Below are 24156 nucleotides of genomic sequence, written 5' to 3' on the forward strand. Positions count from 1 at the left end.
GCAGAGCTCTTCATCAGGAGGTCTTCCTCACTCTCCAAGTCCTCGTACTCTCATGAGTACATACCTGCATACGAAAGGTGTGTACATACATACCTCTGTGTTTACTTATGGATAAATAATACTTCTTGGTCTGTGTTGTACTTACCAACCTGAGAGATGATTAACGTAACAGAGAAGAAGAACTGATGACACACAATCTGTTGTATCTTCCAGTTTTTAGTGAAGTGCTGGAGAGTTTCACATGAAGATATTAGAGAAGCACCTCAAGTCGTCCTGAAGTACTTTAGTGAATGTACTCTAACCCCCCGTGCGTATTAATACACGCCTTCGGTAACTTGATTTCCAGAGTAGTATTCTCCTGCCCACTCCTTCTGCTGCCGCTTTATTTGCTGTTAACAGCAGTTTGTGTCTCCACTTGTGAACCTCGGGATGTAGAATTCACCACGGTGCTGAAACCCGATCTCCGCTCGCTCCTCGGGGGCCTCGGCCCGGCGTTTACGGCCGGCGTGCAACAGATAAAGCCCGCGGACCGAGGCCCGGGCGCCTCTTTACTGCAGAAGAAGAAGAAGAAGAAGAAGAAGAAGAAGAAGAAGAAGAAGAAGAAGAAGAAGAAGACAGGAAGTTGGATCCGACTCGGCTTCAGTTTCCATGACTGAGGAGATTCTTCCTCCGTGTAAAAGATTATAAACAGATCCGCTGACTCGTGTGTTCTCACTCGAAACTCGACGGCCTGAAGACGAGCTGACGAGTACTTCAGAGACAAATCATGAGTTGTGACATTAAAATCAGAAATGTGACGTGACATTTTCATAAATTCAAGTCAAAATTTGAACAGAAATCTTTTATACATTCTCTGAATTTAAAGTCAAAATTTGAAAGAAAGATTTTATTATTTTTTTGACATCACGATCAAAATATTGTCAGAACATTTTTAAAAGATTCTCTGAGATCAAAGTCAGCATTTGAAAAGAAATGTTTCTTATTTCATCTGACATTAAAATCTGATTTTTTTTTAAAAATCTCTGTAATTATTAAAATCTTTGGGACTAAAGACACAAATTCATGAGAAAAATCATTAGAATTTGTTTCTGTTTTTGCCGAAGAAACACACTGACGGTCGGATCAACCTCATCACACACACACACACACACACACGCACACACACACACACACAAACATCCTTTCAAAATAAAAGCGCTCCGCTCATCAAGCGGCGGCGTCGCCTTTTGACAGAAGAATGTGACGCGGGACGGGACGGGTAATGATGAAGAAGACGGTGATGATGATGAGGATGATGACGCTTTAAAGTGTGAAGAGCAGCAGCGTGTTGTCTCAGACTGAAGAGGCTCCTCAGGCCTTCAGGTTAAAGGTGACAGACCACACAGAGAGGCCACACACACACACACACACGCACGCACACACACACACACACACACGCACACACACAAAGTGTAATCGGAGTCTCAGTCTGTGATCTGCTCATCACAACATTAACTGTTGTTCAACACACAGTAGAGTGTGTTTACGGCTACTTGTGTGTTCAACACACACACACACACACACACGCACGCACACACACACATATACACACACACACACACACACAGTTTGGGTTAAATAAGTACTGCGGTGTCGTTACTGAAGAACACAAGGTACAAATAAATCAACGCTGACTTCTCGTCTCACTCGAGGAACGAACGTCGGCCTGCTGGAGGTGTGTGTGTGTTTGTGTGTGTTTGTGTGTGCTTGTGTGCGTGTATGTGTGTGTGTTTCAGTAGTACTCAGTAGTATTACTATTCTCGCAGTCCTGGTGGTATAACTTCCTGTTAGAGTTTTAAGAGATGAAAAATAGACCTGACGCTCGACTTTTCTCCATGACGGCGGCCCGATTTCCCGCAGACACCAAACGCCTCTCATGTGTAAAGAATGTGTTTCTGCATCGCTGGAAATAGTCGTTCCTCTCAGCGTCATCATTCGTCATTGTTTAATTTCTGACACATAACACTCGCGGCATCCATTTTCCCTCCGTCCCTCACCGGCCCGCGGGCGCGCTATCTTGGTCTCTTTAATGAGCGAGGGGGGCATTCCAGGGGCTTTCTGGGTAATCACAGTGTCTGGCACGAAAAGGCACCCGAGGGAGGAGGCTGGGGGGGGTCTCATCGGGTGCCTCAGCGGCACACTCACATTCCCCTCCCTCCCTTTACCAAAAGGGCAACAACATGCTTCAAACGGCCGTGGTTCTGTTGGTCCGATGAGGTTTACAACAGGAGTAACGAGTGCGCCGGGGTTGTGGACCCCGTAACGAGGAAGACTCTGGTGTCGGGTACCGGCTGTGAAATGGGGCACCGCTCCGGGCTCGGGTGTCTCTGAGGCTCTGATCAGTAATGTTATTTACCTTGTCTCCGTCTTCCCTCCATTAAGGCGGTAATGAGGCCAGTTGTGAGCTGAGGAACTCTCCGCTGATGACGACCACGAGGATTCTTAAGAGACAGCTGCTGCAGAGAGAAGCTCTGCTGGTCTGTTTGACAGCTGTGACCCGCTGCAGGCCGAGGCAGTGCCGGGCCAAAGTGCTGCCAACACTTGGCCAATGTTGTGCCAATTTGTTGCCAATGTGGTGCCAACATGGTGCCAACATGGTACCAACATTATGCCAATACGGTGCCAACATTGTGCCAACATGGTGCCAACACGGTGCCAATGTGGTGCCTACAAGGTGCCAACACGGTGCCAACATTGTGCCAACGTAATGCCGACATTGTGCAACACTGTGCCAACATTGTGGCAACGCGATGCCAACGCGGTGCCAATATGGTGCCAACAAGGTGCCAATGTGGTGCCAATGGTGCCAACAAGGTGCCAATGGTGCCAACAAGGTGCCAATGTGGTGCCAATGGTGCCAACAAGGTGCCAACGTGATGCCAACGAGGTGTCAACGAGGTGCGAATGCGGTGCAAACACGGTGTCAACAAGGTGCCAACGTGGTGCCAACGTGGTGCCAACACTGTGCCAACAAGGTGTCAACAATGTGCCAACACGGTGCCAACAAGGTGCCAACGTGGTGCCAACGCGGTGCCAACAAGGTGCCAACAAGGTGTCAACAATGTGCCAACACGGTGCCAACAAGGTGCCAATGTGGTGCCAACAAGGTGCCAATGTGGTGCCAACAAGGTGCCAACGAGGTGCCAATGGTGTCAACGAGGTGCCAACGAGGTGTCAACGAGGTGTCAACGTGATGCCAACACGGTGCCAACGCGATGTCGACATTGTGCAACACGGTGCTCATAGTAACATTTTGCAGATTTTGGACTCTCTCAGAAAATATTGAAGATGTTTTACTCAGAATTTTTACTTGAGAAAATTAGATTTTATGATCCTACACGAAACTATAACTATATAACTAACAGAGAACTATATTTCTAAAGCTCACAGAGTTTCTCCATGTGGACCAGAACATGCTCTCGTCTTCATTTAGTTTCTTTATAAGTTAATATGACGCAACACAAGACACGATGTCATTGAAGCCAAACGGCAGCCGAACGATCCATTCAGTCCACAAACAAACCACACAACTGTCTGCAGGGCCGTAAATCTGCTGCTGCGAGGTAATCCAGCTCAGTGTGTGAGCGTGTGTGTGTGTGTGTGTGTAAAGTAATCTGCCACCAGTGCAGCACAATGCAGTCGTTGTAGTGTTGGTGGTTTACAGCAGGCAGCAGGTGTGAAGGCCGACACCTCCGCTGTCAGTCTGCAAGTTTTAGGTTTATTAAGTGCTTTGTGTGTGTGTGTGTGTGTGTGTGTGTGTGTGTGTGTGTGTGTGTGTGTGTGTGTGTGTGTGTGTCCTGTCTCGTTATTATCTTGTGTTTATCCATGTCGTATCCGTGTCTCTTTTGCTGCTCTGTTGAGTTAAAATAACTCAACATCACATATTGGAAATTAAAATTAAACTTCTTATGAAGTAACTGTGATTTTAAACGTTTTTTCCATTTTCTAAAAACACATGAAAAATAAAATACATATCTTTGACATTAAAGGTAAAACATGCATTTCAAAAATGGGAAATGTCTCTAATAACAAGGGACAGTAATATGTTGGTCTGGTATTTTATAGTCGCCCCCAAAATATTACTTTTTTATTTATATTTTTACAGTTTATATATTCATTGTTGTTTTTATGTTACATGTAAACTGTAATTATAGACCAGAAGACAATCAGTTTCACATAAATCTGCTTCATTTGGGACTTTTTCACATAATTGAGCAGTAGCATTATTAGTAGAGTAAATAAGCCCGGCTAGCTGTGCCGTTTCTTTATGCTAAGCTACACTGTAAAAAAAAAAAAAAAAAGGCGTCGAACAAAACTGTCAAATGACTGCCAAACAAAAAAAACGTAAAACTTCGGTAAAATATTTTAAATCAAATAAAGGGTGAAAAACATACATTTTGGGGAATTTTCATTAAAGGTTTTGCAGTAAAATATTGTTTTTTTACATAAGTTTTTATGAAGAAATACTTGAGTAAATTTTTGATTGTTTTTTACAGTGTAGGCCGACAGGCTTCATATTCACTGAACAGAAATCTGAACATTTAACAATTTAAAATGTTGAATTATATGATGATATATTCATGTGATGATGTATATTATATATTTAATGTTTAGGTCCAAGACCCAGACTGTGAACCTGCTCGGCAGTCTGGTCTCTCTGGGTCCTGGGTCCTGGGTCCTGGGTCCTCTCTCCGGCTGCAGGTTCGGAGGCGACCCCCTTGGCTCGGCCTCCTCTCCTGTTGCAGGATGAGTGACGGGAAGGGCTGCTGCTCCCAGGGGGGTCAGCTGGTCCAGGAGGGAAGAAAGGCCGGCTCTCAGCCCCGGAGCACCCCGAGGGTCAACAGGACCCCACACCCTTGACACGAACCCCCCCTTAGACCCTGAGACCATCAGACCACCTCCGACAGCTCGGTAATCACCGGACCTCACAGTAAAGGACCGCAGCCTCTCTACAGGAGGCGGGTCCGCTTCCACACTGAGACCACTTAGAGGTCTGACACCAGATAGAGGTCTGACAGAGACCAGATACAGTATATATAAGTTGACATGTGCCCAGTGCATTGTGGGATACTGAGGACCGAAAGTTTGGTGTTACGTGTGTGACGTCGTCCCGACTGAGCATGTGCACGGTGCCAATCAGGAAGCTCGAAACTATTCATTTTATCAAAATGAATGGAATCCAGTTTAATTATGCTTTTATTGTGGCGGGGGAAGTGTAACATTGCTCACACAAGACAATATAAATACTGCATTTATCAAGGTCTTTTACTACAGAATGGAATAAAAAACTATGCAGAGTACAATCAACAACATGTACTTTGTTATGTATCAAAAGTACGTGTAGAATTCTGCAGAATGTCCCTTTTATTAGAGTTGCATATGTCTCATGCGCTGAGACTTCATTCACATTTTAACCTGTAAAACCTGAAAGTGAGAAGTAACCAGAGATAAAAGTACTGGAGTAAAACACTGCAGTACTTCAGTACTTCAGTACGAGAGTTACTGTCAGAGGTCAGAGGTCACGAGCCTCCAGACGATTCGGTAAGAAGAGTTGATTTAAAACCAAAACGTACGATCTGAACTTCATCTGCGAGGCGGAGACTCTTTCGGTCCGTGACGGCGTTCTCGTTTTACTTCCCCCAAAAAAACGCGGAGTCAGCAGGATTTACTCCTCGCCCTTCATCCCGTCAGCAGGTGTCTTCATCGCTTGTTGTTCCTCCGAGCGGCAGAGATCTCGTCTTCATCCAGCGAGGCGCTCGGAGACGGAGGGAGTTACGACCCCACGAGGAGGGAGAGGGGGAGGGGTTGAACCCCGAGAGACTTGAACCCCCGGCTCGGGCCTGAAGCCGGTCGGGGTGTACATTTCCCTCCTCGCCGCCCCACCCTTGAGTTCCGTAAAATTGGCGAGATTAATGCCGCGGCAGAGGGACAGCGGCGCTGATGGCGTTTCCAGATGGCCGGGCGGCAGCGGGCGGCGTTTGGCGCGCCGCGGCATCGGCCCCCCGGCTTTACGACTCGTGTGAAATCGTTTCAGGGCCGAGGGCCCCGAGTCCAGTCAGCAGCAGCTTCGGACACCTCGTTATCCGTCTCTCAAAGTGGCGTGCACCGCAAAGTGGCGTGCACCGCAAAGTGGCGTGCACGAGACGACGGCTGCCTCGCTGGACTTTGATTTAGTTTCACTTCGTGCTCTTTTTTATTCCAACAAAATAAACTAAGTTCAGGCAACTAAACCACCAACAGTTAGGTTTAGGATGTTAAATATAAATCAGACATTATTTTTAATCTTCCAGAAATACGGTTAAAGCTTTTCACAATAAAAGGTTGAAACATTGATCTGTGGAAACCAACGTTTTTCAATTAAGAAAAAAATCAAATTCAGTGAATTGAAATAGATCATTCAGCAGCTCAAACAGCTTCATGATGCCACAGGAAGTGTGTGTGTGTGTGTGTGTGTGTGTGTGTGTGTGTGTGTGTGTGTGTGTGTGTGTGTGTGTGTGTGTGTCTGTGTTTCCTGCTCTGAGGGACCTGGTGAGGCCCGGTGAGTCCAGACTGGACCGGAGCTCCATAGCGCCCTCCAGCGGAGGCGCCATTGTACTGCAGCCCGCAAGAGCTCTGCTGCTTTATTACAGATTAATAATCTGCATTGATCAGGATTCTGCATGCAGTCTGTGCAGTTGTGGTGATGAAGAGGAGGAAGAGGAATTCTGAGGTCACGTTTCTTTCAGTTTCTCTTCAATAAATGAGGTTGACTGTAAAGACAATACATATGAGTCATGTTTCATTTTAAATAGGATTCATATTTCATCTCTTCTCGTTTTCAGATTTTAACAAACGAAAGGTCAAAAGGTCAGCGGCTGCTCGTTATGACAGGAAGCACACATTATTATTTATGGATAAGTATAACTGTTTTCTACCAAATAAAAGTTATCTTTTATTGTTTTTTCTTGTTTTGTTGTGAAATGTTCTCTTTTCTTCACTTTTAACAGAACAAATCAGAAATGTTGATTATTAAATCAGACATGGCTTTTGTTTTAACTGTATTTATTATGATTATGACTGTATTCATTATTATTATAACTGTTTCTCAACATATTGTTGTGTTCTGTGTATGTGAAATACATAAATGAAGTTTGCCACAATATTAAAGTTCAGAACAAAAACAAGCAAAACACAAAATGTTTTATGCTTTTGAAATAAAATAATGATGCCTTCAATGACGTTTAGTTCATTTAAACTGTTAGTTTATTAAATAAGTTGTTTTCCATTTAAACTTTTCCTCTGATTATAGTTTTATTGTCCTGCTTTTCTCTTCATGTCGCAACACAGTGACTTTATTTAATCGCGTGTCTCTTTGTGTTGCTCCGCACTGACAGACACACAACAGGACAACACAAGTACACATAATGTACTGTGTGTCCCCTTGCAGTACTGCAGTACATTACTGCACTGTTGGAGGTAATTGTACACTAATCACCGTGAAGCCATAAACCCCGCCCCCTGCCCGCTGATTGGTCAGAGCCCAGATGACGTCACGATCTGGCCCCGCCCCTCCCGCGCGCAGCCCCAGGTATAAGAAGCTCCAGGTCAACAGCTGAGAGGCCAGTGACGGGACCCCCAGTCCCGACCCGCAAGCACTGACAGCTCCTCTTCCTCCTCCTCTTCCTCCAGCTGGATTGTTCCTCCTCCGTGGTGCGTTCAGGGCCATGGAGCTGTCGGATATCTCGTTCCTACCGGCCGATGACTTCTACGACGACCCGTGCTTCAACACCAGCGACATGCACTTCTTTGAGGACCTGGACCCGCGGCTCGTGCACGCGGGCCTGCTGAAGCCGGACGAGTCCTCCTGCTGTTCGCCCTCGCCTTCCTCCACCTCGTCCTCCTCCTCTTCCTCGCACCTCCACCAGGACGACGAGCACGAGCACGTGCGCGCGCCCAGCGGGCACCACCAGGCGGGCCGCTGCCTGCTGTGGGCCTGCAAGGCCTGCAAGAGGAAGACCACCAACGCGGACCGGCGCAAGGCGGCCACGCTGCGCGAGCGGCGGCGGCTCGGGAAGGTCAACGACGCGTTCGAGTCCCTGAAGAGGTGCACGAGCTCCAACCCCAACCAGCGGCTGCCCAAAGTGGAGATCCTGCGCAACGCCATCAGCTACATCGAGTCCCTGCAGGCGCTGCTGCGCGGCGCCGGCGGGAGCGCGCAGGACGACGGCTTCTACCCCGCGCTGCTGGAGCCCTACAGCGGGGACTCCGACGCCTCCAGCCCGCGATCCGACTGCTCCGACGGCATGGTGAGTTCAGGGACCGGCGGGGCTGCGCTTCGGTTCATCCGGTCTGTTTTGGGTCTGCGTGAGGATTCTTTCTGTTCTTCACTGCAGTTGTGTAGACATTCTGTGTTTTTCTATTTCTGATGTGTTTTGTGATGTGTTTTATTTTTCAGAGCAGACTCTGATTTTTATTTTGTGACATTCAAACGAGACATTTATCTCATTAAATAATACTGACGGGAATAAATCATCTTCTCTTTATTTATCACAACTCGGAGTAAAATAAAGTAGATGAATAGATATAAATTCGTTTGTCACAGTTGCAACTAACATATGAGACACAACTAATAACATAAAAATAACAACGTCAGAAATGCAAAGTACTCTATATAGATATACAATAAAATAATAAAGCACAATGATTTGGGATATTAAACAAAAGTGCATTAATGCGTGTTTAAGTCAAGTTAAAGTAAATATCTGTAATTGAAGCTCAGAAGGAAACAAAAGTAGAAGTTTAAATGTAAAGTTTCGTTTCTTAATTGATGAAACTTTTTTTGTAAATGGAAGTTTCGTTATTTTTGATCTTTTATTCTGAAATAACAGGAAAACATTTATTTATGTTTTAAAATATAAAACTACTTTGTTCGTTAGAAGTATAAATGTTTATATTTAAATGAAAGTTTCAGACAGAATGAAGGAAACGAAACTTTAATTAACATTAAAAAATCAAAAGTTGCATCAAATCTTCGTTTTACATTTTTTTTATTAGATTTTTAATTCAAACATTTGATGAAAAATAACTTTTAAATGAAATAAAAGTCTGAAGTTTCGTGATTTTTATTTAAAGTCTAAAGGTTCCGTTTCTCTCTAACATCTCGAAACATGTTTTGATCTTTTTGTGTTTTCTTCGTTTTAATTAAACATTTTTCTTTTGGAGCAACAATAACTTTGTTTTTCTCTCTCGTTGAATATTAATATCAAGTTGTTTTATTTAAATGAGTTGTTTTTGTTTGTCAGACGGACTTCAACGCGTCTTCCAGCTGTCAATCAAACAGGAGAGGAAGTTATGACAGCTCGTACTTCTCTGAGACTCCACAAGGTAAGAAGCGTTATATTTATTATTATGATAATATTAGCAGCTAACAGGCTAATTATGATGCTTATGTCAATATTTAACTTAAACAATTATCATCCTGATGAGGAAAATACAAATATGGAATTAAATGTCCATAAAAAACTGAAATTCTTTATTGGGAAACGATGATGATAATAATAATTTTGAATTGAGAAAAATGTTTTGTATTAATTTAAATATTACAAGACGAAAATGTAATTAGTTTAATGCCATTCAATTAATATGAAATAATCTAAAGTGTTCCATAATTTAACATGAATATAAATATTGAAGTTTTATTTCACAGCATAATATCTCGTTAGATGATAATATATAAAGAAGATGTAAAGAATATATAAAGAAAGAGTATGTTGTTATTATTATTTACAGTTTAAAATAGTAATTATGTTATTTATTACTTTAATGATTAAAATAATTAAACAGATGTTCAGGATGTTGTTTGTAAATGATGTTTTAGTTGTTCAAAAAAAATGAAACTAATCTGTGGTCATGATATTATGATATTAATCCGTGGTTGTGATGTCACTTCCTGCCTGCAGGCGGCGTGAGGAGCAGCCGCAGCTCGGTGGTGTCGAGTCTGGACTGCCTGTCCAGCATCGTGGAGCGGATCTCCACCGCCAGCAGCCTGCTGCCTCCTCCTGCTCCTCTTCCTCCTCTTCCTCCTCTTCTCCCTCTTCTTCCTCACGACCCCTCCACCGGCCCGGAGGCCTCGTCACCGGACCCCGAAGCCCCGGGGCCCGCCCACGCCCCGACCACAAGCCAGGACCCGAACCTGATCTACCAGGTCCTCTAGAGTCCTTTTATTCTGAAATTTACTGAACAACTTCAACATGTTTGTGTTTTATAATTTGGAGACAAATCATCTTCCTTGTCTGAATAGTATGGAAGCTCATTTCTGTCAAGAAAATATTGATAAGAAAGTAATAATAGTTGTGTATGAAAGAGCATTCACAACCCTTTAAAAAAATCATCCCGTCTGGTTTGTTTCCTGAAGCGGAAAAGTATGGAAGCTCATTCCTGAAGGAAAATAATATTATTATTTATAATATATATATATATTCAACTAAAACGTGAGTGTGAAAGTCATCTGCGACCCTTTGAACAATCTTAAGTCTCATTAGCAGAGTTTAATATTTTATGGATTTTATTGTGAAACTCCAGCAGCAAGTCAAACGTTTTCTTCATTTCTAAATATGAATTCAGTCTTAATTCAACATCTTTTTAATAAATAATGAATGTTGAGAGTAAAAAAAAAAAATCTTTCAGCGATAAATAATTGTATTTTTAATTAAATTATACCAAAGTATTATGTTAATTAAACTTGTATCCTCTTATTTTGAAAAAAGGGGGTAAATGTTGATATCATCATTCCAAAGTAAGATGTATTTTCCGGCAGGAATGATCTTCCATACGACATATCTGACCCCCAGATTTTACTTCCTGTTAAAATAAGTACGTCTGACTTTGAATGCTGAGAATTGTAGTTTTATTTTGTCAAACAGGTTCATTGTTCACTTCCTGCTGTGTTTTTATTTAGTATGAGGAAACATTTTAAAGGCTCTGCTCGAGTCCTTCAGATGGATTTTTCTTCCTTTCTGATGAAGGACGGAGGCCAAAAACAAACAAACAAACATTATTTACATTCCTCCATCTGAAGTCATAACTGTTCATCGCCCTCACAAACATTTGAGAAAGATATCATCAAAATCTGCAGGAATAAATAACTGGAAGTATTTTATTGTGAAGTCGGCTCAGAGCTTCCTGTCAAAGTAAACAACAACAACATTTATTTCCATAGGACCATTTTTCTGTACATATTATGTAAATAAGAGCTGATTTGTTCCAACTGAACGTGTTAATTATGTATTTAATGTTTCCGTCTGTATGTGCTTTTTGTTTGTTGTGAAAAAATGTTAAACTTTATATTTATACAAACTGAGTGACAAATAAATGAAACGCTTATTTATACTAAACAACATGACTGTTTATTTATTTTATATGTATTGTTTCATGTTGAATTATTTACTATTTAGGCCTCATGATAATTTAACATGTACTTTTTTATTCAGGAGAATTAAAGTTTATGTTTTTTAAAATTTAAATAAAATAAACATTTGACTATTAACTACAACTTTGAATTCAAATATTCTTTTTATTTTTATTCAACAAGCTTTCAAATAACATGTTAAATTATTATTAATTGTATATAATATATGTGTATGTATGACTATTCATTTAATAAATATATAAACTATTCATTTAATAAATATATAAACTATTCATTTAATAAATATATAAACTATTCATTTAATAAACAAATAGATGAGCAGCAGCGCCACCATGTGGCCGCCTGAAGAACCGCAGGTGTTTCTGTTTGTTTCACTGAATGTTGCTTTAGTTATAATTAATATATAAATTATGTAAAATTTTCAGATGTTTTTATGGATCATATTTTTTTTTTCTCCAACTAAATCCACACAATTGTGTTGTTGAAATTAATACAATTTAAAACAATTCTTAGAAAATCAGTTTTATTTGCACTAAAGTTCTTAATTAACAGAAAAATAGAAAAGATTAAAAGACATTTTAATTTAAAAGAAAAATAATAAATGTATTCATTATTTTGTGTCATTTTGTAGTTTTACTTCTCTTTGTATTACTTTATTGTAGTTATTTCTGTTTTCTTTTGATCATTTTGAGTCTCTTTGTAGTTGTTTTGTTCTATTTGTCTCTTAGCAGTTGTTTTGTGTCTCTTCTTGGTCATTTTAAGTCTCCACCTGCACTCAAAGAAATGAATCAAGGCATAGTTTATTATTAAATGTTTTAATCTATTAGATTTTATTTATGTTTAAAATATATGTATTCAAGTTCCTTAGAATCTGCATGAATCTGTTAATTTGTAGATCAATTCAATTGAATCAGTTAAAACATATGAATACGGTTTGAATACAGCTCGCTGCGTGATCAATTAGTTAAAGTTTATGAGATTGGTTTACATATTCACTCCGGGAAATGGAATCATTCAGAAACGGAAGTGACGTCAGACTTCTTGCAGCCATCTTACTTCAGACCAACTCTCAGCCTGCAACAGGTAAGTTACATCTGCTGTCATCTCATCTGCTTGTTATCAGCGTATGGACATATTTTACGAGTGCAGTTGATATTATGGCACATTTTTATCGATATATTGACTGTCAAATCCAAGAAGTCCAACATTGCAAACCTGTTTGTCCAGTCGGCTCGCGGCACATGTTGTAATACATATCAACTAACTTTAGCTAGTTAGCGATGGTTTCAATTAGCAAACATCCCACGTATTACTAGTTAAAAACGAGTCAGTAATTAAAGTCAGGCGACGTTAAAAGCACTTAATTAAACTGACTCTGTGTGGCGTTAACGGCTAAGGTTGCGTTGTGTGTACGTTTGTTTGAGGTATTAATCGATAACATGGTTTTGTAAGTAGTGTGCTGTAAATCACATCCAAAACAGATGGCCGGCACTGTTTGAAGTAGATGAAGTAAGAGTAGTAACCCCTTTTTTCAAATGTAGAATCACACTTTGCTGCAAAGTACATTAAGAATAAACTTTTTACAAGATTTGTAAATTTGTCCCAGTCTCTCTCTCTCCCCCAGTATTTAGACAATACTGTCTAACTACATCACAGTAAATTAAAATAAATATGAAATGGTTGTTAACCCTGAATGAAAGCTTGGACACTGTCTCAAGCGACAGGGTTTGTGTATATTGCCATATTTTGACCCTTTTCACTGCGGTGAGACCATTTGTCTCTTTGTTTAGCGTCTCTGCAGTAATTTAGTGTCTTTCTTGCCACGTTCTTAGTAGCTGTGAATCAATTTGTGTCACTTTGAAGTCGTTTTGCATCACACTAGTTGTTTTGTCGTCTTTGTGTCTCTTCGTAGAGGTTTTCTGTGTCTTTGTGGTCATTATTTGTCTCTCTCTCTCTCTCCATATATATAATTATATATCCCTAAAACATTCCCTTTACCTTTTTGGTTGAAATAATGAGGTTTTGAGACTTTGTGGTAGTTATTAAATGCAGAGCTTTAATATATTTCGCCAACTAAAGTTCCATTCAACTCTGCAGCTAGAAAACAGTGTTGAACAAATGACCGCCTGAAAAATGCTGAACTTTATTGGTTTCTGAATGACAACAGCTCTACAGACATGGCTTGAAGAGTCACACTTTATTTACAAAAAAATTCTGAGAACCAAAACAGCGGAGGGCGAGGAAGCGTGACGGCGAAACAAGTTTTTCTCATTTTTTTGTGTGTTTTTATTCCGATTGAACAGCAGCTAAAGGCTCCTGGTTGCGTGAACCAGGACGTGGGTTGAAGTCCACCTCAGCGTTGCTAGCTTCTTCTGAGCTGCGACCTTCGCTAGCCGCTGCCGCCGCCGCGCACGTTGCTTCATCAGGCGTGTGTCCGGGGCGATCGCGGTTGGCTTTTCTGAGACGATCTTTTTACTTTCTGCGGCGGGCGGCTCCCTTCTTGCTGCTGTGATACGGAAGAAGAAAAAAAAAAACACAAAAAAACGGGAAACATTGTCAGGAATATAACATTTTTTTTGCATTCATGAGCGGCTTTTTGTTTAACAAAAATTCACACCTCTCTGTTGGATCCTAAGAATTAAGAAATCTTATATAGAGAAAGTTTAATGGATCAGGAGACGACTAAACTATTTTGCAGGGTAAAATCTTTTATGTTGTTTGTCCATCGTAAAATCTATCCATAAATCCTATCCGACATGTACGGCAGGTACCTTTCAAAGTGGATCCGTCCACGTAACATCGAATGTAAAGCAGGGGGGAAAAAAGTGAAATTGAACAAAAATACTACTTAAATGGATGCTTATTGTTCCAAAGAAGGGAAAAGGTGGAGCGGAAATGGTCGTAAATAAGAAATACATCTTTTAATTTAACTTAAAAGTCAAGTTTGTTCCCACGTCTAACACTGAATGCTAACAGGATGCTAACTGACGCAGAAAGCAGCTAAAACACTCTCCATCTTGTTCGCTTATATTTTGTTAGCTTTCAGTTTTCTGGACAAAAGCCTCTGGGCAGCTAACGTAGCTTACGACTCGTTCCCGGCACAGTTAACATTTACGTTCAAGAGTCTGAATGAAAGGACATAATGTTTAAGTTCTCATATTTTAAACTGCTTGTATTAAGAAAGTAATCAGAGAGAAAAATATTTTAAAACATTTCAGTTCAACAACTTCATTTTTTACATGCGTGACTTTTTCAAAAATACTACAAACTACATGCAAAATAGCAAAAATAAAAGCAGACGTCTCTGGAGACATGTTGAAGTTCAGACAGGAATCAAACACAAACCCGTGCAGCACTTACCTGCTCGTTCTACGAACTGTTACCGAGCCCGACAGCCGCCAAATGACCAAATACCTTTAACCGTTACAGTTGTAATGGCGCTCACACACAATGAAGTAAAGGGCTCAGTATGAGGAGAAGCGCCCCGACCTTTACACTGAAAAAGGTCGCACCATCTTTGGTCATAATTGCACTTATTGATTACATTTTCTTTCATTATTTTATGTGCTTTTCCAGTCTCAAAAGAGTTTCCACTGTCTATATTTTATTGGCTAGTGTAACTATTGAGAGGGTTATTGATGCTTTTTCAGAGAACGCCAGGGAACGCTCCCCACATAACCGACACTGGTGTGATACCAGTATGTTACCAGTTGTGGATGAAACGTAACAAGTGATGTTATGAATGGGAACAAAAGATAAACAACACATAGAATTTTTCGGACAATATATAGCTCAGGAAAAGAAAATGGAAATATTTGCACGCAGATTGCTAAAGCAATTTATATATATATATATATATATATATATATATATATATATATATATATATATATATATATATATATATATATATATATTCAGTTGATTTAGCAAACAATTTGCATGAAATTCCACAATTTGTCTTTTCTACCACATGGACATAACGACGTCTCCGTGAAAACGAACAAAGTTTAGTCAACAAATGTTTCTGAGACAGAAATGTTTTATCAGGAGAATAAAATTTAAATGAGGTTCATTTTTTATTCATAAATGTTCTGTTTCTTACTGTTACGTCGTCTGTAAATTGTTTGTTTTTAACACGTAAAGCGCCTCGAGGCCCTTTTAAACTAAAATGTATTATTTAAAAAGACGAGAAGCTACATCATAAAATCCGACTATTGGTTCTAAACAATTCGGTTTAGTTCTCCTTTTTTTTCTACGTTAGCTAGTGAGTCTAGCGGACTTCTCTTCAGCAATCTCTTCATATTAGCCGGTCAGCTAACCTGCTCAATGTTCAAAATGGAAAAGTAAAATGTTTTTAACTTTTAACGTTTTCCACGTTAGCTAGTTGGCCGGCTGCTACAATTTTGAAACCAGAACAGAACCACTTTAATTAGCCGTTAACTATTTTGTTCCTACGTAAGCTTGTGAGTCTAGCTGACTCAAGAGCTAACGTTGATAATCAATCTCACCATTTTAGCCAGCAATAAACTATTAAAATGGCATAAATGTTTAACTACAGAAACACTATAATTAGCTGTAAACAAAACAAAAGATGTCTACGTTAGCTAGTGAGTCTAGCGGACTTTTCATAATCAATCTCTTAATATTAACAGGTCAGCTATCCTGCCAAACGTTCAAAAAGGAAAAGTAATATTTTTTTCAACAAACATTTTTCACGTTAGCTAGTTGGCTGGTTGCTACAATTTTAAAATAACTTCAGCAAAATGTTTGTTTGAACTCCAAAAACACTAAAATTAGCTGTTAACTATTTTTTTTCTACGTTAGCTAGCTATTGAGTAACTTTTCATGATCAATCCCAATATTGTAGCCAGCTATAAACCATAATTATAAACTATTAAAATGGCATAAATGGCTTTTCATGATCAATCTCACCTTCTCACTATAAACTATTAAAATAGCATAAATGTGTGTTTTAAGTTGCAGCTTATTAGCATTTTAATTTGAATGATGTTAATGATTGAATGAAACGTGACATGACGACATGATCTCTGAGTTCAGATGTCGGGCCGTTATATTACGTTGAAACTTCTAAACAAATCAGTTTTAAAAAGCGAAGCTCCAAATCTTCTCCGACATGAAAACATTTTCCTTTTCCAATATCCAGTTAACATCAAATTAAGAACATAAAACAGACCCTACCGAGGGAAGGTTTTCTGCCATAAACTGACATGAACCGCCACGAATGCTCATGACGGTTCATGTTCGGATAAAGAAAAGGTTTCACGCAGACGGTTGGGAGTTACGTTCTGGAGGATTAGCCCACCGGCAGAGCCCCTACTTACTGCTTCTGCAACTCATCAATGCGGTTCCTGCACGTGAGCACCTGCAAGACGACACAGCGGCAGCTTTAACACATTTACCTCCGAGGAAAAGGACTTCCCCCTCTGCTTCCCTCCAACCTGGCTCCGTGGGCTGAGGCATCATGGGAAACCAAGATGGGGGCCAAAGCATGTGATCAGCGTTTCCTTTGTGGTCACTGTTCACGTGATTTGTAATCGTGGACTCGGATGTAAATAACTTGATTGTCAACAATCTGATCGGCGTTAAGACGCCCGTCATGGTTTCCCCCTCAAAAAAAAAGAACCGTGGACACACTTTAGAGACTCGGCTTCACCTCGAGGGGGGAAGTCTTGACTTACCTGTCGGAGCACTTGCTCACACACCTGATGCTAAAACTAAGACATCCAGACCGGGACAGAACGTGGAGGAGCTCAACGCCATGTTTACGTCCACTTCATATCCTCAATCTGCTTTTCACTGAAGAGTTTGATTCCAAATATTGACACTGCTGATTAGATGACAGCAAGAACAACAAACGCATTCTTTGAAAAAATATAAAATAGGGTCCTCACATTGTGAAATGTCGAGGATGAAATGTGATTTAGTGTATTAATATGACAATTTCCTGTTTGTTTGAATTACGTACAGAAGCTTTTTTGTCTTTTGAATTTCATTTTGACAACAAATTCCTGATTTATACATAAGAAAATGGATCTCATATTGAATAGTTACAGTTTATAGTTGGCTAAAATGGTTTAATCGATCATGAAAAGTCAGCTTAACTTTTTACGCGACGGATGTTCAGGTGCTACTTTTGGAAAACAAACTCTTCAGTTCCCTCTTTCAGGTGGTGTGTGGCCTCCTGCCAGCCACTGGGAGTGTGGGGGGGCTGTGATTCTTCGTGCCCTTCAAGTGGTTCCTAGTGCCCTTCAAGTGATTCCTAGTGCCCTTCAAGTGATTCCTAGTGCCCTTCATGCCCACATGCAGCGAGCCTCGAGCGTCTGCTGCTCAGCTCTACTTACAATTTACTGAGCTCTTCCACTCTCTTACGCAGGGTTGTAACCTGGAGGGATTCAAAGAGCATATCGAGGGTTGAAACCCGGAGGTTTCACTCGGCTGGATGCTCGCCGTCATTAACATCAACAACAAATCAACAACAACAACAACAGCTGGTATACAGACTGAGAAGAGTGTGGATTCTTTGGAGAGCAGAAAGAGTACACACCGAGGACAGATCTGTGGATGGATCTGTTAATCATGTGCATATAAGGAGTAATGAAACGATACCCGACAAACTATATATATATATATATATATATATATATATATATATATATATATATATATATACATATATATATATATATATATATATATATATATATATATATATGTATATACATATATATATATATATATATATATATATATATATATATATATATGTATATACGTACTTGTTCTACAAAGTTTAAAGTGTGAAATATTTAATAAATATCTTCGATAGGCAAGTAAAAAAACCTTTAAACAGTGACGTGATTATAAAAAATATATATATATTTAAATATTATAAACATTAAATATTATAAGCAGTGGTATCGTCACCTCGTATTTCTGCCTCTTCAGTCTCTCCATGTGGTCGAACTTCTCAGACTCCAGCTGGGTCATCCATTCATGCAGCTCGTTGATCTTATCCCTGCAGGAAACACCAGAACGAAGCGGTAAGAGGGTGAAGCGGTTTTATCAGTGAAGCGTTTTGAAGAGTGAAGCGGTTTTATCAGTGGAGCGTGAGCGCTGAGAGTCGTACTTCAGCTTGTCTTCGTTCAGGTGGTCGATGTTCAGCTGCTTGCGTCTGGCTCCCAGGATCTTCTTCTTCTTCTCTCTCTCAGTCTCCTTCTTGCCTCCTCTCTTCTGGTCAGCCTGTTCAGAGAGAGAGAGAACGCAGTACTTTTATCTCACGGAAAAGTACTGCATGTAACGTACTTTGATATTTCCATCTTATGCTACTTTGTACCTCGCTACATTTATTTGACACGTTCTGTTACTCTTTAGCTAAATGTTGCACAATATGATACAAAGTGTCTCAACGTGGCTCCACATTGACACACTACAGCATTAAAACTAATATGTGTATTCATTAGTGATACATACAGATTAAAAATGCATTTTACATCATTAATTAGCCTTTTCTGCATCATGAGTACATTCACTTTTGAATACTTAGGGTACGTTTAGTTGATAATACTTCAATACGCTATGTTCCTACTTTTGCTTAAGTAAAGGTTAAAGTAGCATCTACTGCTACTGCTACTACTACTACTACTTCTACTACCGTGTGACTGTACTGACTTTCTGCAGGTGGCTGCTGTAGTTGGAGCCCATGCTGGACAGAGCCGACTTCTTCTTGGCGTCCTCTTCTTGCTTCTTCTTGATGTCGCTCTCCTCCCTGATCCGCCTCTCCTCCTAAAGCGCATAAAAATAAAACAGAGTGAGACCTCCATGTGCCGTCCCACCTATCAATCACTCCCCCAGTGATTCGTTTTTAAAGGTAAGTAAAGGAGGATCTTTGAGTAGTAAAAAATAAATACTGACAAATAAGATGAGGGATTGTAGCATTTTCATTACAATGTTGCTTCAATGGAAAATAAACATGAACGAAACCATGAAGATATTCTCATAAAACTGCAGAAATATACATAAATACACGACCATCTTAAAATACGTTTTTCTAATCATGTTCGTTTGTGAAAACATTTACACAGAAATTCTTGATTTATCAAATAAAATAAACATTATTTAATGAATATAACTCAGTTTTATCAACGTTAATAAAATGATTGATGGATTTATTATCGTAAATTGTATGGCCTTAAAACCTACATAAACCTACGCAGGATATGTACAAAAATATAGATTAGTATCTTCATAGTAATCCCTTCATATATACATAAAATATGTTTACTAATACTGATCTTTACCAGGTTCAAACACATTGTGGGTTTTTGACACATAAGATATCTCTCTTAATAGTTTGATGTAAATACTTTTGTATGAACGATCCACTGAAAGTGTTTTTGTGTGATCGTTGGCGCCCCCTGGTGGTTTGAGGGTTTCCTGCCTGAAGCAGAGCGCTCACCTCGCGTTTGGCCTGGCGCTCCTTGTCCTTCTCAGAGCGGACTCTCTGCTGCTCGGCCCTCTCGGCGCGACGCTTCTCCTGCAGCGACACCACACGTTGTTTACGTGCAGTCGAAGCGTTCGCAGTGAAAACATCGAGCTGTCGGCTTAAAATGACTGAAGATGTTGGCAGAGGATGCGGCTATTTAAGACTTTGTTGTTGGGACGAAATAACAATGAAAACGAAAGTGAACAACATGAACACTTATTTAAGTTCAGGGAACTTATCATGGGTGGCCTTAAAATACCCAACAGTCTAGACAACAACAACAGTTAGGTTTAGACAACAACAACAGTTAGGTTTAGACAACAACAACAGTTAGGTTTAGACAACAACAACAGTTAGGTTTAGACAACAACACTAAGAGTTAGGTTTAGACAACAACAACAGTTAGGTTAAGACAACAACACTAACAGTTAGGTTAAGACAACAACACTAACAGTTAGGTTTAGACAACAATAACAGTTAGGTTTAGACAACAACAACAGTTAGGTTTAGACAACAAAATTAACAGTTAGGTTTAGACAACAACAACAACAACAGTAAGAAGCTCCTGCTTGACTCTCCGTTGGTCTTTTTTTATCTTTGTACTAATCGAACAATAAAAACAGCGGACGTGTTGTGACGCTCCCCGCTGCCATGCTTCTGGGTCAGAACACGTTGGAAGAGACGAAGACTCACAATCCTGTCCTTCAGGGCGATCAGCTCCTCCTCCTCCTTCTTCCTGCACTCGAAGTGGGCATCGATCAGGCCCTGCAGCTCCACCAGGTCCTTGTTCTGACGCTTCTTCTGGATGTCCTGAGTGAGCAGATAAACACGCCTTCAGCCCTCAGCCCAACACAAACACAAACACTCAGATCCTCCACGCCGTCCCTTCCAGGTCCACTCACGTCAAAGTCCACTTTCTCACCACTGTCGGGTATCTTGGGAGCGCTCGGCCTGGAGGAGGGAGAGTTTTCACCTTAAGTGCACTGATTTTAATACAGTTTGAATGATTGCTTTTATTTCATTTTTTTCAGCCAAACGTCTCTGGTTGAAAAAATGTCTGCAGAAATAATTGGAAGTGCACGAGAAGGAAACTTACTTGAACTTTGGCTTCTCCTCTGCGGGTTAGGGAATGAAGAGAGGGACAAGTACACGTCATGGGGTTAGAAACCAAGCAGATTGTTTCATTTCTCCTTTAAGGCATTACATGGATCACACTGCATGTTGGGTTTGGGCTCTACGTGACGTGTTAGATGAAGATTACAACGGTTTAAATGATACATGAGGGTTAGAACAGGTGATGACACACAGATGAACATAAAACATGAGGAAGTTTCGTGGACATCAAAGAACCATCTTGCTGTGAGTAGTTTAACACACAGATGAATTATCACAAAAACAATCCGTTTTTTCTCCTTTATTTAATTAAATTGTGACATGTATGTACTGTACAATATGTGTTATGTGTACTTATTTTTTGGCTTGACCCCAAAATCATTTTTACACAAGCAAAACAGAGTACTTCCCCCCGATTGGCCCTCAGGTTCTGGCGGCTCCATGCCATGCAGAGGACGAGTGGCGTAGCAGAGAGTGTGACGCTTGCGGCCGCTTAGCACGTGTTAGCATCTCATGTCCTTTCACCCTTTTTCTCCGCTAGCATCTTTAATCTCAACACGTTTGTTTTTTTTTAAATGGGGTTTTGTTTTTGTTCTGAAATTTCAAACTCTCGGTGCCAAGTGGGCGGCGCTCCTGGATGATGATTTTTTTTTGTTTTTGACAAGACAGATGATTTTTTTTTGTGGACAGACATTTTGAAAACAGCAGGCGTTTCCCCCCTCCTCCCCCCTGAGGTGCAGATGTCAGATCTCCCAAAACCAGAATGACAGATTACAGATTCGTCAGAAGTTTTATTTTTTTTTTCTCTTCTTCTTCCAAATCAACGTACCTTCCTCTTCCAAGGTCTCTGCATGCAGCAAGCATCCAAAACGAAAAAAAGCAGAATAGACAGAAAGCGTTAGCGACAGCTTTAAAAGCAGCACATCAGTTTAACACTGAGAAACTATCAAATATAATAACTGTAAATTCTCAAATATTAGCCGATTTTAAAAAGCCAGCACGAACAAATAAAAGAAGTGGCTCGTAATTTGCGTTATGTACATTTTGCGTGGCACTAATTCAATCTGTACAGCAACAGTGGATGCTTTTCCATGTTAGTTTAACAGCGGTTAGAAATAAAAAGCTACAGAGAAACATACGGAGGCAAAAACATGTCAAAATACACTTATCACGCTCACTTTTAAGTAAAAACCTGGAATATAAGACTGTTTCAAATGACGGTCTCATTGCGGTTTGAGGTCAATAAAAAGCCAATATTTGAGATTTTACAAAACAAATATAAAAATAAATATTGTTCAAGCCACAGTTTCACAGTTTGCCTCAAAAAAGTAGGATTCCTTTAACAATCGCACGTGAATTCACATGCAATTTTTTAAAAAAAATTAAAGTAAAGCGGGAAAGTCGGCGTAGACGTTTGCACATCGTCAACTTGAGTTTGATGATGTGCAAGCCATGAATTTTGTAAGTTTTCAACAAAAACGTGTGTTTGCAACACCGACTTTCCACCAGCATGTGAGTTAAATATAAAATGGTGTGTCGAGCAAATCTGAGACACCATCTTAAAAAGAGCATCTCAAGAAATATTTCATGTATTTAATATCATGGACACTTCATTAGAGTTCAAAATACTTAGAAAGCAACCATGTAATCCAAATAAAAATACTTAGAGTACATGTAGAACAGTAGTAGAAGAGGGATTAGACTGATAAGAGACCAATGTCTGTCCTTAACTTCACATAAAGTAAGTTACGTTAGCTTTGTTAGCTTATACAGAAGAGGTTTTTATTTTCCATAAGCAGTGAATCTTTAATTCTGAGAAGGAAAAACCTTTGGATCTCAAAAAGCTACATAAGATAACAGGACAAAAGCTAACGGAACAAAAGCTAATGGAACAAAAGATAGGGAACGCAAGCTAACGGGACAAAAGCTAATGGAACATAAGCTAACGGGACAAAAGCTAAAGAAACATAAGATAAGAGAACATAAGCTAATTGAACAAAAGCTAGACGCTAACGTATAGTGGAACAGGACTTTGGCTCTTTATCAGCCTAAAACATGAGCTTTCGTGCCAAAATATCGACTTTTAAATATTAGTCATCCACTAACTGTAAAATGCTTTGGCTACGATCACCTCAACGCGTGTTTCTATGGATACACACACCGCGCCCCTTTGAGCACTGAACGGGTTGTCTTCTGACTTCTCGTCAAAGCGGTGAAGGGAAGGTGGCGTTAGCATTAGCAGACATGATGAGCATGTGTGCGGAGTCAGGATTAGTGGGGTCTGTCTGGCTTCCATACCACATACCTTCATACTCAGGCTCTGGTTCTGGTTCTGGCTCTGGTTCTGGTTCTACCACTGGTTCTGGTTCTGGCACTGGCTCTGGTTCTGGCTCTGGCTCTGCCTCAGGGGCCGCCTCAGGGGCCACCTCTACTTCCTCTACTACTTCTTCTTGTACTACACAACATGCAGCGAGTCACCAGGGGAGAGGAAGGGCGGTGAGAGGGTTAATGGAAGCAAGTAGAGAACAGGGGGGAGTTAACATGGGGGTGAAAGAGGTGGAGGGGGGTGAGTCCATGAAAAAAAGAGGGTGGGAAGATGTGAGATATGAGGAGGTTCATGGCGTGGCAAACTGCCACCAGATGGCGCTAAAGCATGTGAGACAGCAAGCGGTTACAGGAGAGAAAAGGTCAGTCATTGATGGATGAAATGTGATCCTGAAGACAACTCGACGTGGTCGAAGGTAAAAAAAGAAAAAAGAAGAAATCTAGAACGAAGCTTATGGACTCTCCTGCGCCTCTTTAACTTTTATCTCAGTTAGTTGTAACCAGCATGCCACAGAAAGGTCCGTGTGTGGAAAGTACGGAAAAAAAACACGCCGACGCATTAGTATCAGAGACATTAGATGTTACGTCTTACCATCGTATTCTGCACCATCCCGCCCGAAAAAGAAAGGAGCAGAACAACGTTATGAAAGGATCCCGGTTTGTACCCATTTTGGTGTTGTTTGTTGTTTTTTTTGACAGAATACATCGATCCAAAAGAAGATAACGTTGGGTACACTGGGGATCCATGCTAAGCAAACACAACGCG

General features: G+C 40.4%; 2 protein-coding genes across 2 annotated transcripts; one reads left to right on the plus strand and one right to left on the minus strand.

Annotated features, from left to right (window-relative positions):
• The first annotated feature begins 7653 nt into the window (after nt 1-7653).
• Nucleotides 7654-11502, plus strand: myod1 (myogenic differentiation 1). Its single transcript, XM_068603861.1, has 3 exons — nt 7654-8324; nt 9321-9402; nt 9978-11502. Exons 1-3 carry the CDS (start codon nt 7743-7745, stop codon nt 10229-10231), a joined length of 918 nt encoding a protein of 305 aa, XP_068459962.1. The 5' UTR covers nt 7654-7742; the 3' UTR covers nt 10232-11502.
• A 2063-nt stretch (nt 11503-13565) lies between these two features.
• Nucleotides 13566-23533, minus strand: tnnt3a (troponin T type 3a (skeletal, fast); the record flags this gene model as incomplete). Its single annotated transcript, XM_068602417.1, has 11 exons — nt 13566-13952; nt 17812-17852; nt 18395-18485; nt 18597-18709; nt 19139-19252; nt 19926-20003; nt 20646-20762; nt 20855-20903; nt 21049-21067; nt 21895-21912; nt 23371-23533. Coding segments are annotated over 11 exons (837 nt in total), but the record flags the coding sequence as incomplete, so codon positions are not given.
• Between the last annotated feature and the right edge of the window lie 623 nt (nt 23534-24156).

The sequence above is a fragment of the Clinocottus analis genome, unplaced genomic scaffold (genome assembly GCF_023055335.1).
Source record: "Clinocottus analis isolate CAN_PGR_092001 unplaced genomic scaffold, fCliAna1.0.p SCAF_6, whole genome shotgun sequence".
NCBI classification, from domain to species: domain Eukaryota; kingdom Metazoa; phylum Chordata; class Actinopteri; order Perciformes; family Cottidae; genus Clinocottus; species Clinocottus analis.

What these genes read in the sequence shown, in the direction of transcription:
- myod1 (XM_068603861.1), top strand. Translation starts at nt 7,743, where the DNA reads ATGGAGCTGTCGGATATCTCGTTCCTACCGGCCGATGACTTCTACGAC. An exon ending in CCGACTGCTCCGACGGCATG is followed by an intron (nt 8,325 to 9,320) that starts GTGAGTTCAGGG and finishes TTTGTTTGTCAG; the next exon opens with ACGGACTTCAACGCGTCTTC. An exon ending in CTTCTCTGAGACTCCACAAG is followed by an intron (nt 9,403 to 9,977) that starts GTAAGAAGCGTT and finishes TCCTGCCTGCAG; the next exon opens with GCGGCGTGAGGAGCAGCCGC.